General features: G+C 42.8%; 1 protein-coding gene across 2 annotated transcripts in view; it reads right to left on the bottom strand.

The window, feature by feature from the left end:
• The window catches only part of LOC135903396 (uncharacterized), a 124,737-nt gene extending 108,657 nt beyond the window's left edge, over positions 1 to 16,080 (bottom strand). The window contains exons 1-4 of one of the 2 annotated variants that reach the window (XM_065433706.1): positions 15,763 to 16,080; positions 14,673 to 14,891; positions 12,552 to 12,634; positions 1,444 to 1,508 (exon numbers count right to left, since the gene is read on the bottom strand). In XM_065433706.1, coding sequence (XP_065289778.1) covers positions 1,444 to 1,508; positions 12,552 to 12,634; positions 14,673 to 14,891; positions 15,763 to 15,939 — 544 coding nt within the window. In that variant the 5' untranslated portion in view covers positions 15,940 to 16,080. The remainder of the gene's footprint in view (positions 1 to 1,443; positions 1,509 to 12,551; positions 12,635 to 14,672; positions 14,892 to 15,762) is intronic. The other variant, XM_065433705.1, reaches the window with a different exon arrangement.
• Positions 16,081 to 16,512: the final 432 nt, after the last annotated feature.

Genomic DNA, 16,512 nt, shown 5'->3' with positions numbered 1-16,512 from the left:
CCAGCCAACCAACACTTCTGCAGCAGACGAAATGGATACCAAATGGACACTCACAGAATGACCCCCTGGTCTCACCTTTCTGGAAATCCTACAGCTGCACCAGCTGAATATGCTCGGTGCTGTTGCCATATCGCATGGCACAAACTGCCAAGGAAAAGGTTATTTGGTGCCCTTGTCTTTAGCAGCAATAGTCAGTAGTCTGGTTTCTATAAGTTCTAAAGTGTCTAGTAGAGTTTGCATCGGCAACATATACTCCGACTTGCCAGGGTGAGAACTCAGCTTTGTCAACCTTTTCAAACTCCAGTGAGGAAGCAGTGCAGGTAAGCTTCATAAGTCTATGTTAGTTGAAATAAAAGCAAATAATGCCATAATAAATCCCTAATAACCTTACACCAATTGGCAAGGCTGGTTAAGCCGGGCAGCTTCACATTTCCATGTCCCCTCTGAGAAATATGGCCCAAGCTGTACAAGATAACCAATGTACATTTTTGTTCAACATATTCTTTGTCAACAATGTTCTTCTTTTCTGATAACAAAATCCATAATATTTATTAAAGCACATCACGGAAAAATTTACAACCGGAAATAAACACTGATATGTTGATCTCAATTGGACAAATAATTTTCTAAATAACAGCAAGAAAGAAATTCATAAATGACAGTTGTCTTTTTCTCAAAGAATTTGGTAACAAAAGAAACAAAGTTAACTTTGGTCATTTAGAGCTCTTCAGCCTCTTCTGAAATGCCAGCATATCTGTAGCAGTAGCATAGAGAAGCTTTAAATGTAAGCCGATTAGTGTTACGTTGGCTCCAGTGAAATTAGTGTTGGCGTGGAAGGCAACCGCCATCCCCTTCTCTCGCAACTGCCACAGGAGAAGTGGGAGAAGAGGAAAGGCTGTTGTTTCCAAGCGTTCCAACACAGCACTTCAAATGTCTCAAAGCTCTTGCACAACAGCACACACCCCTCAAAGAGCTACATTACTTGGCCTTCTACAATAAATGCGCCCCCCAGCAATGTTGCACACAAGCACGCGCCCTTTGCATCGGCACTTTTGTATCGGCGCCGTTGTATCATCAGAGGAAGCCTTACCTCCAACCACAAACCACCAGCCACTAACAATGAAAACGAGCGAAACAGGCAATGAAACCATTCCTTAGAACCAAATTCCAATGGACTACAGTGGCACTTCACTCATTTGGTGTTGATGCCGTAGACACTGATTGCCCGAGTAATTAATCATGCATAATAAATTCCTAAAGAATTCCAAGCAAAAAACATTTAAATTAAGCCCTCAAATTTGTTTCCAATTATCTGTGTGGGATGATCTTCCTCACAAAGACAGATACATTCAGCAACCTGTCATACTTTGGAGAGTTTATCAGCTGTATGTCCATTGAAACCATTGACATCTTTATAGGGATATCAGCTATTGCGCTGCTCACCTGAGTCCACATATATACAGGCAACATGAGCGAGAACATTAAGTACAAGGACTGCTGCCACAAGTCTGTAACAAGAACATTTCAAAAATATCAGCATGAGAATTTATCACTACAGCACTGCTTTTTAGCAAAATCTGAGCTTACTAGTGCAATCAATGTTTGTAATTTCATAGCTGTAGTGTGAAAGAGCAGTACTACAGAGCCGCACTCCTCAAATGGAAGTCATCACTCAACACTGCTCATTTAAAAGGCTGCCACTGAGCTAATAATTCCAAACTGAAACTAAATCACCTTCCCTACAATGATCACTACCTCGGCGGAACACAACACTTGTAATTATAAAGACAGACTAAGGCTGAAATGGGCGGAACTTTGAGTGACACTGATCGTCAACTAGTCATTTTCATTCTCTTCCTAGTGTCTACCTTTTTCTTCTTTCAGCATTCTGCAAAGTACAGGCCCACTAAAGGAAAGTTCTAGACTTGAAATGGTAAATGAAGACTTATGCATAGAAACACTTAGATAGAAAGGGAAGGAAATTGCTATTGACCGCAGTAACTGTCTAGCCCAGTCTGCTGACCTCTGACGAGCGGTCAGCAGGGGAGGAGGGGTGGCGATAAAAGAGAAGGCGTAAAGTTAGTAGAGAGTATAGACCAAAACTAATATATTTACAACAGAGTGCCTAAGTAAAAAAGAAGAATACAGTTCATTTGTGGAGTGACTTCCTCGAGGAAGGCTGTCACTGGCACTGTTAGGTTGCGTGGAACAGTGGGGTGGCGAGGCCGGACAGTTCAAAGAAGTTGCAAAGCTCTTGTGAACTACCCCAGACCGCGTACACATGCACAGAAATTGGAATTGTGTGCACTGATGAAACCAGTTTTGTTTCGACTGCATGTGCTATGTTTCCCTGAGTTCAGAAGCCCCTCAGCAAGCTCGTTTCCATTACTTCGGCTCTTTTGCGCATCTTTCAGTGCGCCAAAAAAGTTGCTTCTTATTACATGTGCGATGGTAAAGCTTTGCATGTAGCCGACTAAAGCACTATTAGCCTCGTGCATCCCAAAGCAGATGTCATTTATGTAAGGGTCGCCGCTTTTCTTTTATACAGTGCCGTTTCTAAACTGCATGAACATGAATGGGGTTTAGGGCGGCGAACAAATGTTCTGAAGCCGTCGGCCATGTTCTGCTGCATGAGTGCCGGCTCCTGCAATGGCCAAAGCTAAGCAGCATTGATCTGAGCTAGTACACAAGAGGGTGACCACCTCCAGTAGCGCCGACTGATGATAGCTCTGCCTGCCATGGAATAGTTCAAACGTACACCTTGTGCAATACAGTTGCGGTAATGGCAGCAAAGGATGTCTCCTTCCGCCAAACTAACAACAATTCCCTATGACCAAAAATGCATCAAAAGCTGCAGGAAGGTGAGCAGAGGGTATCCACATAAAGGTCAAGGTAAGCAGACCCAGCCGGAAATCGCCCTTACTCTCCGTCTATGGCCTGCTTCCTTTCTGACGTGCACGGGACATTGCCTTCTCTCCCTTTCGAAAGACGTGCTTCCTACTGTCCCACGAGCCGGCAGAATGGCTTTTGGCACTCGTCGCCATGTCGAAGCATGCGCACAAAGCCCTTGCAGTGCTTGTCATCAGTATTTGCAGTGCTCAGGTGCCAAAATATAGATTTCATAAATATCTGAGATTTTCGGTCTGTATGGCCCATGGACGAAGTGCAGACAGCAGCACTCCCAGACATGAAGCCACATGATAAAACCGGGATTGCCTCATGCCTGTTTACCTCATGCAGCAATGGCGCAGAATTATTTACGATTTCTTCATGCATGTACATGTATGCTTTCAGCTCACTATTGGCTCACTATGGGCTGTGGGAGAAACTTGAGAAGGGTACCAAACATACCATACAGTACAGACAAGCACACAACAATTGCAGTTGCATTCTTTCCCACAAGTATCCTCATAAATGCCCATATGATGCACCTGCTTGTGTACCAGTTAGCATAAGTATGCATCCCGCAATAATGATATTACACAGAAGTCATCCAAATATTATGTGCACCCACCGCCTACGAAACTTGTCAAATTTTGGGAAATTACCACATGCAAAACACGAGACTTGAAGAAAGGGACAACACAAAGCGCTGTTGTCCCTTTCTTCAAGTCTCGTGTTTTGCTTGCAGTAACTTCTCAAAATTATGAACCACCAACTGGCCTACACCCACACTCTGCTATGTCACATTACTTGTCAGATTCACGACGAATTCGACAAGCGAACATGTGAAGGAAGGAATGCAACCCAAAGAATACTGCTTGCATGTCACCGTATTCTCTGCAGCTAAAAACAGGAGTAAAAGAAGGCATTAAAGTGCTCTAGTTTGGAATTTTTATGCTCCGCTCAGCAGCTGAGCAGAATGGAAGCATGAATGCGCATGCGTCCTTTGCTTAGCCACAGGCGGACTAGTGGAGCAAGAAACACCATTCACTTACAAGCTGCCTAAGTGAAGCGTCGCAGCCATCTTTCGCTAGCGAGGGTAGTCAATGTGCGCACCCTCTCTCGTGCTAATGCATCGAGGCACCTTGCTTGCCTCACTCTTTCAAAGATGGCTGCCTCCAGTGACATGTTGTCATCCGTGCCTTGCACTTCAAACATGCCTTTATTTTCGTCTGCGCAGCGCAAGCCACAAACACAATTTCACATAGACTAAGGTTTATGTTTGCTAAAAGAAGTTGCAAGTGCTGACCCATTTGAAAACCTCGCAGCATGGGAGGATTTGGTGCACGCTATGCAGTGCATTGACATCGGAAAGAATTGCATTGGATGCGGAATGCAAGCTCGCTGACTATCGTGAGGCATTCCCCAAAATGCACTTTATTTTCCATGGATAGAATGGACCGTAACACATTACAAGCGCACATCTCGATACTTCATGGACAAATAATTTATATATATTCATTTCACTTTATGTTCCGTTTTTGTAAACTGGACCTGCTAGAAACACGTAGACAAAGATATCGATTGAAATTATTATTCCAAATATTCCAAGGCCAAATAAATATTAGGAAGGAAACATACATACTGGCACCCGGCAAACAGAGCTCTAGAACTAACCATAATCGATCTATCCAAGCTTATACCGCTCACTGATACGTTCAGGTACTCCTTCTTCCCTAACATAATTGAAATGTGGAACAAGTTACCGATGTGTGTTGTGGAACATACTGATCTGTCTCAATTCAAACAAACTCTGGATGACTATCTGGGCGAGTGTGCCGCTTGATTCCGATTTATTCTGTGTGCGATTAGTCCACGGTTTTTTCTTTTATATTTTTTATATTTCTTTTATACCCCCTCTGTAAGGACCCTCGCAAGAGGGTTGACAGTATTGTTAAATAAATAAATAAAGTGATCAATGGGTGTTTTTATTTTGTTTCATTACCTTGAATTTGGCCAGAGAGCGCTGCAACTACCAAAGGCCTGCTCCACTACGCTAAACACATAACTAAAATGTGATAATCGCCCGCTGCTCTACTGTGGCTTAGCAAGGCAACTCAGAGCGGATCAGACCGTAAAGATGCTCAACTAAAACACTATTTATCACACTCTATATTATCTATTAGGTGTCACTCAATGACATGAAGAATATGCGTATATGCGCACAAAAATAATTATTTGGGTTCGTTTCCACATTTGCCATCTGTCAATTGCTGATGTCCACTTGATTGTTTACGCAAATATATTGGAGTTGCAGAACTCTATCACGGGGCAGGAGGTATAAATTTGAAGGTTGCTGGCGTTCTCTGGAGATGTTTTCTGGAAATGAAATACTAGTGGTGGTACGCAAAATTTGAAAAGCATATATAATAATAGCCTATACGATTTAGTTGTCAAATCGAATAATCATTATTCCATTTGATCTGTCGTTGAAAGTTTTCAATTGGCGCCAAAAGTTACTATTAGCACACCACTGCAAAATAAATAGTATAGTACACGTGGTTAGGCTCTTTTATAGGGATAGAAATCACACACACTTCCGGCATACATACCGTGCTGTTACAGGTGCACCCGCTAAAGAGCCCGCGCACATGTTATTGGAGGTCACATCGAGTTCGAGTTTCAGAGTCGTGGTACAGCGAAATGGTAAAACAAGCGGTAGCACAGAAAATTCGTTTTAGGAAATATACACGCGCTCACCGCTGCTAGCACTCATTGCGCAAGCATTATTGTCACAATGACCATCGCAAGCAGTCATGCATAGCCTTGCTCACAGCCCTCAGATGTTTTCCAAGTTTTGCCAACGGCCTTTTTTGTTGCTTTCGCTAAGGAGTTTCTCCACCTCCCCATGACACAGGCATCCAATGGCAAGTCCTCACACTGGCCTTTGGGACTGCTCTACACAAGCAGGAACTGCATAAATAGATTATTTGCCAAAAGTACTTTTTTCTAAAAGTCGTCAGTCTACATAGCACAAACTGTGCACGTGTTGTCCGCCTTTCTCGTGCTGTCCGTGCTTTTTCGCCTTTTCCTGCTGAACTCCGAGACTTTCGAGCACATGTGCACTGTTGCACATGCATTGGCAGAATGGCTCCACAAAAAAAAAGAAGGAAAATGACGGAAAACTCTGCTCAATTGGCTGCCATGCACCCCTACAAGCAAATGGCAATCGCTGAAGTAATTTTCAAGGATACGATGGTTACTCGAAAAAGAATGTGGGCAATGTGGGGGTTCGAGCATTACACAAGAGCAATGATTATGCAAGTAAACATAATATATCTCTGTGCGAGAAGACCACCTAATAAAAATCACGTTTCAAAACATCACTGAGCATTGGAACACAGGAGATTCGGTTTGTTGTGTGCTACTTGGAATGTTACAGGTCACGCAGCCATCTGCACTTTCCGCTGCAGTAGGGGTAATAAAGGCTCGCTCATTGTTTGCTGTTAATCCTATCACACAACCAGAGTTGATAGAATAAGGCAAACACTGCACTACCAAACTCACCTCACTGCATGGGGAAAGCAAGTTTCCAGATATCGTATGAGCCTGGGAACTAGGAGGAGGCAAGACAAAGTTCTGTGTGCACTTGAAAAAAGCCTCCGCAGTCAATTGTGAAAAGAATGAAGCAGCCGTGAAACACCTGGAATCTTTCTTTATTTGCATGTCTCCTGGGCACAATGGCACAAGAGCCTAACCTGCCGGCTAGCTGGCATGCGGCCATGATGTGCCATACTGTGCAGGGCACTTTCATTTTTTCCTTCTCTCTTCTTTTTTTTTCTCTCCCAACAGCCACAATTGAGTGAGCTGTATTAGGAGCACGTTGAAGACCTCGTTGCAGACACGTGTGCTTGAAGCAATAAGGGGTAGACGCGGCGGCTAGACTGAGGCAAACACTAAAATCTGGGGTAAGAATCGATCCACGTTTTGCCTGCTTTGTAGTGTTTAGTGGCACCACTTCTGGCAAATGTTGGAAGTGACGTGAAAAAGCTTGATATTTCTTTGCACAAATGGTGCCATCAGCAAAAAATGCCTAAAGCCCTGCAATTTTCCAAAAGTAGCGCCATTCTTAGATCTTTCCGCCACCCTGCTCTCCCTGACATTTCCTGCTCCACGCCTCCTGTCGCCCCAGCCTCCACCACTCCCCCATTGGCCAATCTGTGTCACGTAGAAGCAGGCACCACACCATTGTATATTTTTTTTCTTTCCAGTGCGCTCCGGCCGCCATTGTTGGCTCTGCACGACGAAAGTACGCACAAACGGACTGATCGAGTGCATTAACGGAACAAATTGAGTCTGTTAGGGATAAGAACTTAATTGCGATGCCGTGCTGCTGCACCTTCGTTTGCCGCAGCTGACACAGCGACGGCAAAAGGCTTCTTTTTTTACCATCCGGCGAGTGCAACACACAAAGAAGAAAAGTGTGGATACATAGGCTCAGGCGGGCTGACTTCGAGGAAGTGCCAAACAACGCACGGTTTTGTGAAGTGCCACGGTTCCTCACAACCTCTTCTTTAGAGCCTAGTGAATGCCTGCTGCTTCAAAAACGTTTTTATGCTGTGCGTGGTTTTAGCACGTTCAAGTTGACTTTTTTCTAATGTGCTCTCTTTGTTTTGTGTAGTTTCGTCTTGAGGCGAAAGTGTACGCATCTGCAGCTGGCCTGTGACATGAAAGCGACTTTATTCATGTTGTTTTCAGCTCCACAAGAAGTTAGCACATTCTCGACACTTTTGCAAGGCTCACTATGACTTACGGATGCAGTCATTTAGCTTCGAATGTAAGTCCGCATGTATTGATTTGGTTTGTGGTGATTATTTATTTATTCACATACCCTAAGGGCCCTTTACGGGCATTACATAGGGGGCTAAAAAAAAAACCAATAAGGTGATCATATTGCATAGCACAGTGAAAAATCAGAAAAGCATAAACAAACATGCGCTCAGGAAAACAGGGAACATATCTGGATAAAAGAAGTGTTTGAAAACATGCACACACGTGGACCACAATGCTCAAGACAGTGTAAAAAAGAACACACTTCTGGTAATAATCTATTAAGGACCAGCACAGAGTAAGCACTTCAGTTTGTTCACAAGTGCGTCGTAATTATTTTCAGAAACAATTTCTGCAGCTAGTTTATTCCAATGATAAATGGCAAGGAACAATGGCGAATGATGCATAAGTTTGGTGTGAGCTATCTTGGGTTGCACTTTGAGGCAGTGGTCTAATCAGTGGAAAATTCGATGTGCTGGTTTGATATGAGATTCTGTGAACGGTGAAGGATTGTGATAGAGCTTGTGAAAGTGACATAGCAGAAAGAGAAGTCTTCGCTTTTCAAGTGAGCTTAAATTTAGAGATGATTTAATATCTGTGATGCTGGAGTAGCGAGCGTATTTCCTTGTGATAAACCTAGAAGCCTTATTTTGAAGTGATTCCAGTTTATCGGAGATAAGCTTGATGCGGGTTCCAGACGAAACTGGCATATTCTAGTTGAGATCTGACTGAAGTTGTGCATGCTAAGAGTTTGGTCGCCTGATTTGCAAAGTACAAGTTACGCCTAATGAAACCGAGGGTTTTGGATGCTTTGGTGGTTATATATTCAATGTGTTCGTGCCATGTCAAATCAGAAGAAATGTGGACACCTAGGTATTTGATTATAGGAACTTTTTCAATGGCTACGTTACCGATAGAATAAAAGATGGGTTCAGTGACTCTAGCCGTCGTAAATGTTACAAGTTTTCTTTTCGAAAAGTTTATTTCCATATTCCATTGTTTGCATCACTTAGCGATTTTGTCAAGATCTGATTGCAACATTTTTATAGCCCCGCAGCGGCTAAACCTATGAAGGAGGTCGTAGTGGGTGGCTCTGGATAACTTTAATTAGGCTGCCTGGGGATGTTTAACGTGCACTTTGATCGTAGTTGTACATGGGCCGGTAAATTCCTCGTTGGTGTTTCGTAATTCTCACACGGGCGCAGTAGCACTGCGCCAGAAGTTGGCGCCTCGGCGTGATTGTATTTCTTTATTAGATTTTATTTACAAGTTGTAACAAAGTGTCATTATTCCATATTATTGACGGCGCCTCCAGGGCACCAAAGCAGCAACGGGAACACTTGTAATGTCACATGCGCTCCAGAGGCCTCTGTTAGCCATTACGTCATGTGCCCTCCTGGAGCAGCACTTGTAAAAAAAAAAAAAACAATCTACCGTCGCGATCACCAAAGCGCCCCACGACTGCTGCAACGTACCGCGCCTGTGCGAGGAGAATTACGGAACACCAACGAGGAATCTCTCCACAGGCCTCTTGCATTTCGCCTCTATCTCGGCTGCTGAAGGACGCATCCTCAATATTGGAGGCATGAGCAGTGGCTATATACTCGCACATTTTGCGTGCAGAATTATAATGGCCAAGAAAGGCCACAAAGGAATGCAGGCCCACTCATAAGGATTAACATTTTTACTGCTTAACGTTAACATTTTTAAGTGTCCAATTAAGTAAATGGGTATCACATGCGTCATATGCACTATATGGGAACCTACGAAACCATGTACACATACTTTCACGCAGTCAAAATCTGAAACTCTAGTAATTATGCACGTGTTTGAGCACACCGTGTGCCTGCGTCGTGTTTCAGCAACGCGAACTCTCAACATGCGCATGCTTTACGCCTTAAATAATGGTCGTTTTCTCTATTTTTTCCACAATTCCAACATGACATTCTTAAGGCCAGTTACCAACTGACGAAGCAAGATCTCCATTGAAAAAACTGCTCCGCAGGGCTCGAACAAACTTTTCCGCGGATTCCCTCCGGTAGCGTGTTAGCCATCGTCTGCTGTGGCAGGGCCGGCATGGGCGGCGCCACCATCCAGGCTGCGCCAAGCGAAGGAGGAGGGAAGTGGTTGGCGCTATTTTTGGAGATTGAGGAGCTTTAAAAATGCCTGTGAGATTTATTATTTATTGGAAATCTTTTGTTTCAAGTACTGCTTAGTAAAAATAGTGAGTGCTAGTAATTACAAGACATTGTACTGTTCTATTATTGTGCAGCACTTGTTGTGACTTAGCGTGTACATGAAAAAGAATGTCAATTTGCATGAACCTGGCCAGCAGAAAAATTTGTTAAATTCACTGCTTCCCTGTAGATCCCTTAACACAACACAATTTTCCCTTCATATAATTGCGAAGAAGGGCTTGCTGCTTGATAATTGAAAATTGCAGAGTTTTAGCTTCAATAGTTTTGCCTTCTTCGATAATGTGCGACAACGTATAGCCACAAATTGCCAATTTGAAGTAATAGTAACTCATGAACTGTTCATCAGAACACAAAACAACTTTGCACAGATGCTAAGTGAACTGTAACCAAGAAAACCATTAAATATTGTTGTTCTGCGTTGAAAAGGCTAAAAGATATTCATTTATAAACTTTTATTGCTTTGCCCATTTTTATTAGACCCTATATAAATTTGGTTGCTTTACACGCAATATCTCTTCATAGAAACTTTGTATAACCTTTCATTTAAGGCACAACAAACTTTATTTTGTTATGCTGAACAGTTTTACAGTTTTGCCAGAAATGCAGTACAACGGAGGCTAGTACAGCAAGAATGTCATTTTTTTCTCACACTGTTTTGAGCGCTGCCAGGTAACACTTCATGCGAGGTGATAGTACTAGGTGCCATCAGAACGTGCAGAAAGTAAGCTTTCCAGTGCAACATAACTTACATCCATCCAAGAAGCGCAGAAAGCACACTGCATCCGCAAACGATGACTAAAATGCAGAGCGCATGTCACCGGAGTGGGACCGCCACCTTCAAGAGTCATTCCAGCCGCAAATGTGTAGTGCCCACAAATGCATTGTGCTCATACCCTAGAATCCATTCCCCAACTACAATTATTGATATTGAAAGGTTAAACCTGGTGCTCTATCTCTATATCTCATTACATATTCAGCCATTAACTCAATCATGATACATCATGAAATGGCTCACATGGTCTCAGCTATTATATTTCTCTTACAACATTCGACAAGCCCCAATACCTTCTTTTGAAGGCAGAGTAATCTGAGCATATCCACACAAATGCTGTCACATACTTTGGTATCAAACACAAGCTCTTGCCATTCAAAGCAAATGTCTTTGCACGAAATTTTATTAAGCAGCACCACAAATAGGCTTTATGGAACATAAAATCAATGTGTTATAGGAAACTTTGAGCAGCAGCTTAAGATGAGCAACCTTTCTGGCCTTGGTCATGGTGGGCACGGGCACTAAAGTGAGGCGGCAGTCAGACTGCAGATAATACAGCATACAGTGACCTGTGTATTTATTCTTACTAGCTACATTAAAAGAATGTTATGCACTTGCTGCTGCTGCTGTTCTTTTTCTTAAACGCTGCACCAATATTACACTTCTTCTGGTCTGCATCATCCAGCTGAACGTTTGCCTACTTTGGTTTGCAGAGAAAAAAGGAAAAAATGCCTCACCATCAGAGAAGTGGGCCTCTGTAGAGACTGGTTTCGCTGCCTGTTGGCAGCTAATTGGAGCAAGGCAAACAACAATACCAAAAATATTATTGAATGATGCAGACCAAAAATTCTGGTTTGTAGAATCGGAGTGAAATGAAAATAGCAGTAAGCCGAAAATCTCATTTTAAAATTGTAAGAATCAAACTGCGGATGCAGAGCTCTAAAACTCTTTAAAAAAGGTGCATAACTTTCTGCCCATTTCCCCTCGTTGCTCATAGCAGTACACATTATAAAACATCGTCACATGCTTCATCTTGTCCCCGAACAGTAATAGTCATCAACATTGCATACATTTCATTTCTGCGCTCACTAATCTCCAGTCGTGAACGCTATGTCACGCTGATGTTCGCATGCCATTTACGACCTGAAAGTACTGCGCATGCAGTGTTAAAGAAAAGGAGGACAGGCAAGATAGATTAGTATTATTGTTTGGGGAGAACATAAGCCTACAATGGTGCAAATTCTCTTTACAATGCGCTGTATTTGCACATATATAATGCATCCACGAATATAACGAGAGGGAGGACTTTTGATTTTCAGAAAAGAAAAAGTATAACACAATTAAAATGCGAAGTGATGCTGCAATGAATCAGGAAACAACACATAAAAGCAGATGCCTACAGGGCTTTATTCGTCATTACTGCAAACTACCATGGCAAAATAAAATGAGAGGACGAGTGATGACGCCTTCGTCACTGTATGCAAGTATGGCGTCCCCCTCCTTGACACCCACTAAAATTATTGGACAGGCAGCACTTCAGAAAGGTCCGTGACACACTCGAACACACCAAAGCATTTCATGGATAGCGCAGTGATCCACCGCACAACTTGGAAGATTGCTCGCCTGACTCACTTTACAGAAAAAGAAAGTTATATTGATGTCACAGACCCGAATATAACACGAGGCGCATTTTGAGATCGGAAATTTTTAAAGAAACTTACATCACGATCGTGCAAATACAGTAACAAGGAAAGGCAAACTGTAGAAAATATCTACATGGTGCTGATGTTTTGACATATGAAAATCTAAGAAGTGAAAGCAATGCTATTTTTATGGAGTCGCCACAGCAGCAGCCAATACAAACCTACCTTGTGTCCGATCCTTGAAAAACATTCAGCAGCAAGAAAAGAGAAGCAACCCAGCTGGTTACAGCAAGAGACAGCACTATGGCCTGCACATAACAAGAAGCTAGGGCTTTTCTTTTTTTTCTGTGACATAACTTCATGTCCTTTCATCTGTCAACAAAGTTAAAATAAACCTTCACACCGTCACTTGCAATGGGTAACGATGTTATTCATTACGAAACATTGAAAAAAACATAATTTTATTAAAAACAAAACATTATTCATTAAAATGAAATACTGAATTAATACTTCACAAAAAGATTGCACAACTCTTTTGTTAAATGAAACACCAAAACATGGAAGTGTTCTAAAGAATACTAATGTCAAGGCTTGTGCGAATATTTAATTTTTATGGGTGGGTGAATATTGAAGTTTCAAATATGAATCAAATGCAACACATTAACTATTTGTGTTCATATTTGAAAAGAAATTATTCTATATTTTCGAACAGTCAGAACCAAGTATTTTGCAACAACCTAATGTTAGACTCTGATTACTGTTCTCCGTCTGCTAAACAAGGTATCACAAACTGTCGGATATGAAACAAGTACAAAAGCTTTGTTTCTGGTTTTGCAGTAGAAGTTTATACATTACAACCTGTTAATTTTGCTTCTAGATTGTCATGTTGTGTTTCTGGCATTCTATTCATTTAGCAGTTTTATCTTTCATGCTACAAACTGCAATGTCTTCCTCACAATGCACTATTTTAGGTGTGTGCATGGCATACTGTGAAGACAGGTCCTTGTAAAGGTAATGCACATGCAAGAGCAACCCTGGTGTGAATAAAAGAGAAAGGCGTTTGGATATAAAATATGATCTGTTGATTACACTCTCCAGAAAGGGAATCAGTTATAGTTACAACTCCATAGAACACGAACAATATGGTTAAAGCATGCAGGAACAAATGGGAAGGACGTGAACGCGGTTATAGAGGTGCACTTAGTACTTCACTGCTACGCCCATTATAGGTGCAGTAAGTCATAATCGCAGTGATTGCGTAAACGCAGATTCACCAGGAGAGTTTCAACTGCCAAGACGAGAGGGTAGTTGCTGAGGACACGGCAGTGGACAGAATGCAGAGCCCCTTGTTGTCATCAGCGCCAAGCTTGGTTGTCGCAACTGGCACTGTCTACAAACGGGTCACTGATATGTTCTCCAGGAGACGTCGGCAGGGCCGGGTGCAGGATCAATGCTCAGCAGCGGTCGGCAGGACCCAGGTTGTGGAGTAGGCCTAGGTCCTCTGGCCTGACTGGCCAGTCATCTCCACCCAACAGGCACAGTGCGACTGTCGTCGTGGTTGTCCCATGAAAATTCCGGTTCTTTTGAACAGCAGGGCTACCTCCTAGATCTGCCTATAGACTATCTGCCACCATTTCACGAACCGGCACCGCCTCCTTGCAGCCAGCCTTTTGAGCCTCACAGTGCCACGCTCCCCTCCGCGTGAGCCTAGCGCTTCCCTCTTCCTTTCTTTCTGCCTTTTCAGTTTCCAGCCATCTGTCTTTTTTTTTTCAGGCTGTGGCTTGTTCCTTCTTGTGTTTGTGTTGCAGTTGTTGAGCACATCTTACAAGTATAACGTCGCGTGCACATCAGTCACACAAGTCCTTCAGCAGTTTATTTTTTTCCTTTTTAAACCACCTCTGATCTTCCTTCGTGGCCATTCTTTTAAAAAGCTTGTTTGCGATCAAGCCTTAAAGCTGTTGTGCCACTATTCATGCAATTGCCTTAATGACAATCAGTGAACTTGAGTTTACAATTGATTCTTTGTCCCTTATTGTTAGCAGTCTTTTATGCCCTAGTCACAACAGGTGTGGTATTATCCAAAATAAATATTCCTGCTGTATATATATATGTCCTCATTCGACTATTTGATCTGATATTCGATACTTCTTACTATTTGAATTCGATTCATATTTGATAAAGTCAATCTTCGCCCACCTCTAGTTTTTTTTTTAATATTCACACGTCGGACAGCCAGTTTTACTAATCAGTGTTCTTTAGTGCGTTAACAATTATTTCTGTTTGCATGCGACAACTTCCCAAAAGCTCTTCTGTTCCAGTAAAGAATCAATGAAAAATCATACTTGCCTTCCAAATCACTGGCTGATTGTCAATGCCTGTGTGTGCCTTCACATTGCACCAGTGAACCAAGCTGAGCATTTGGAACACTTCCAAAATGATGAACAAAGGATCAAGAAAAGCCAAGAGAGTGAGGTTCATTTGACAGGCCCAAGGTGGAATGTATACAAGTGGAAAGACCAGTGCGGACATTGTAACCATGAGCTCCAGAAAAGGAATGCATTGTTTCTGTAAGAGCAAGCAAGCAGTGTAAGCAGCACTTTAGTGCATTTAACAATACCGCTCAAAATTGTATCACTGCACCTTCAGGTATCAATTCATAGCCTAGCATTAAATGCCAAGACTACAGGCAATTCTACTTCTTTTTCGCGGGGCTATTTGCCTAGCCTACAAATCCTTAGTCCACTTTGTGACAAGCCACAGGCAAGCACTGACAAATATGTTTGAAGAGCGGACCAGACACTTTACAAGGCATCTGCGACAGCCCCTCTTTGTGCACATCAACTGAAGTGTCAAACCGAAAGCAACAAAAAGGTTGATGTTCAACCAAAATCAAGGCTTCTTGCTTTTTCAGTACATTTAGTAGCTACACTGATGAGCTCGAGGTTTCAATCCCAGCCGCGTCTGCCACATTCCAATGGGAGCAGAATGCAAAAACGCTCGTGTACCATGCACTAGGTGCACGTCAAAGAACCACAGGTGGTCAAAATTAATCGGGAACCGGGTTATGGTTTCGACACGTAAAACTCCAGAATGTATATTCATTTTTCAGGCAACGCACTCAACCTATCGCGAGTGCAGTCGAATGTGAATAGGTTAAATTGCAACACTTGACTGACACCCTGGTCATGTTCCCGATCTAAGCTTGGGCGTTACCAAGCAGCACTCATGCAACTCATGCAAACCACGTTAATCTACATGGATCCCGCTTGCGTCTCCATACTCCCCACGCCACGGATTCTCTTGAACCCTTAGCAGTGTTCGCAAAATTTGCCAAGTTCGCCCATGCAATGTCACGTTTCATTTGAACTCTGACCGAACATGTCAATTAACAACATGAGTCGACAAGCAAACAAATAAATGCAATTCGCTGACTTACAATTATGCGTGGAATCAATTTTCCTGCAACCAGGGATGCCGTTACAGCAATGGACAGCGACGAAAACGCCTGCGTTCCGAAGGCGACGCCGCACATGGGCAATATGGCCAGCCATACAAACGAAAACAACGCTGACACTGCTCCTAGTGCAAGGAATATCAATGAGGGAAGGCACATAGCGACTCCTCATCGGTAACGAGTGCAATAAATTGTGACTGTAACCATAACTTTCGCTACGAATCCAACACCTGCCGCCGCAACTGGATTGATTCCCGCCAGACTTCGCGGTTTGGTCAGAGTTGGCCACTTGGCTAGCTTGACTGCGGTAAAGCCAATGGCAAACCAATGCCCAAAACCTTGTTAATGACATGTTTCCGGCTCCCAAACTCGTTACTGCCGCATTCAACAAGGAAAAGTAAACTCTGTAATAAGATCCGCGTTTTAAACCCAATATACCTGGATTTGGACACCACTTATTCTGGTGTAGTCCGTGTGCCGTCTCCCTGCCGCGTTATCTGGTACACTGTAGCCGCGTCGTACTCGGACCACCGTTTTCCCCTTAAAATCATTTTTAAATAAATTTGGCGTTTGTCAACACTGTGTTCTCGGTTGAATTTCGCAGCAAGGTTTCATTTATTGTCCTGATTACTCAGAAACACCACTTTTTCTTTTTAATGTAACAGAAACGAATCTGCAAGACAGGTAAAGCGCGAAAAAAAAAAAAAACGCGGATAGCGGGAAGAATGGGGA

The sequence above is a fragment of the Dermacentor albipictus genome, chromosome 2 (assembly GCF_038994185.2).
Source record: "Dermacentor albipictus isolate Rhodes 1998 colony chromosome 2, USDA_Dalb.pri_finalv2, whole genome shotgun sequence".
Lineage (NCBI taxonomy): Eukaryota > Metazoa > Arthropoda > Arachnida > Ixodida > Ixodidae > Dermacentor > Dermacentor albipictus.
Note: the sequence above shows the minus strand (reverse complement) of the source record. Positions and strands in the feature narration are given on the sequence as shown.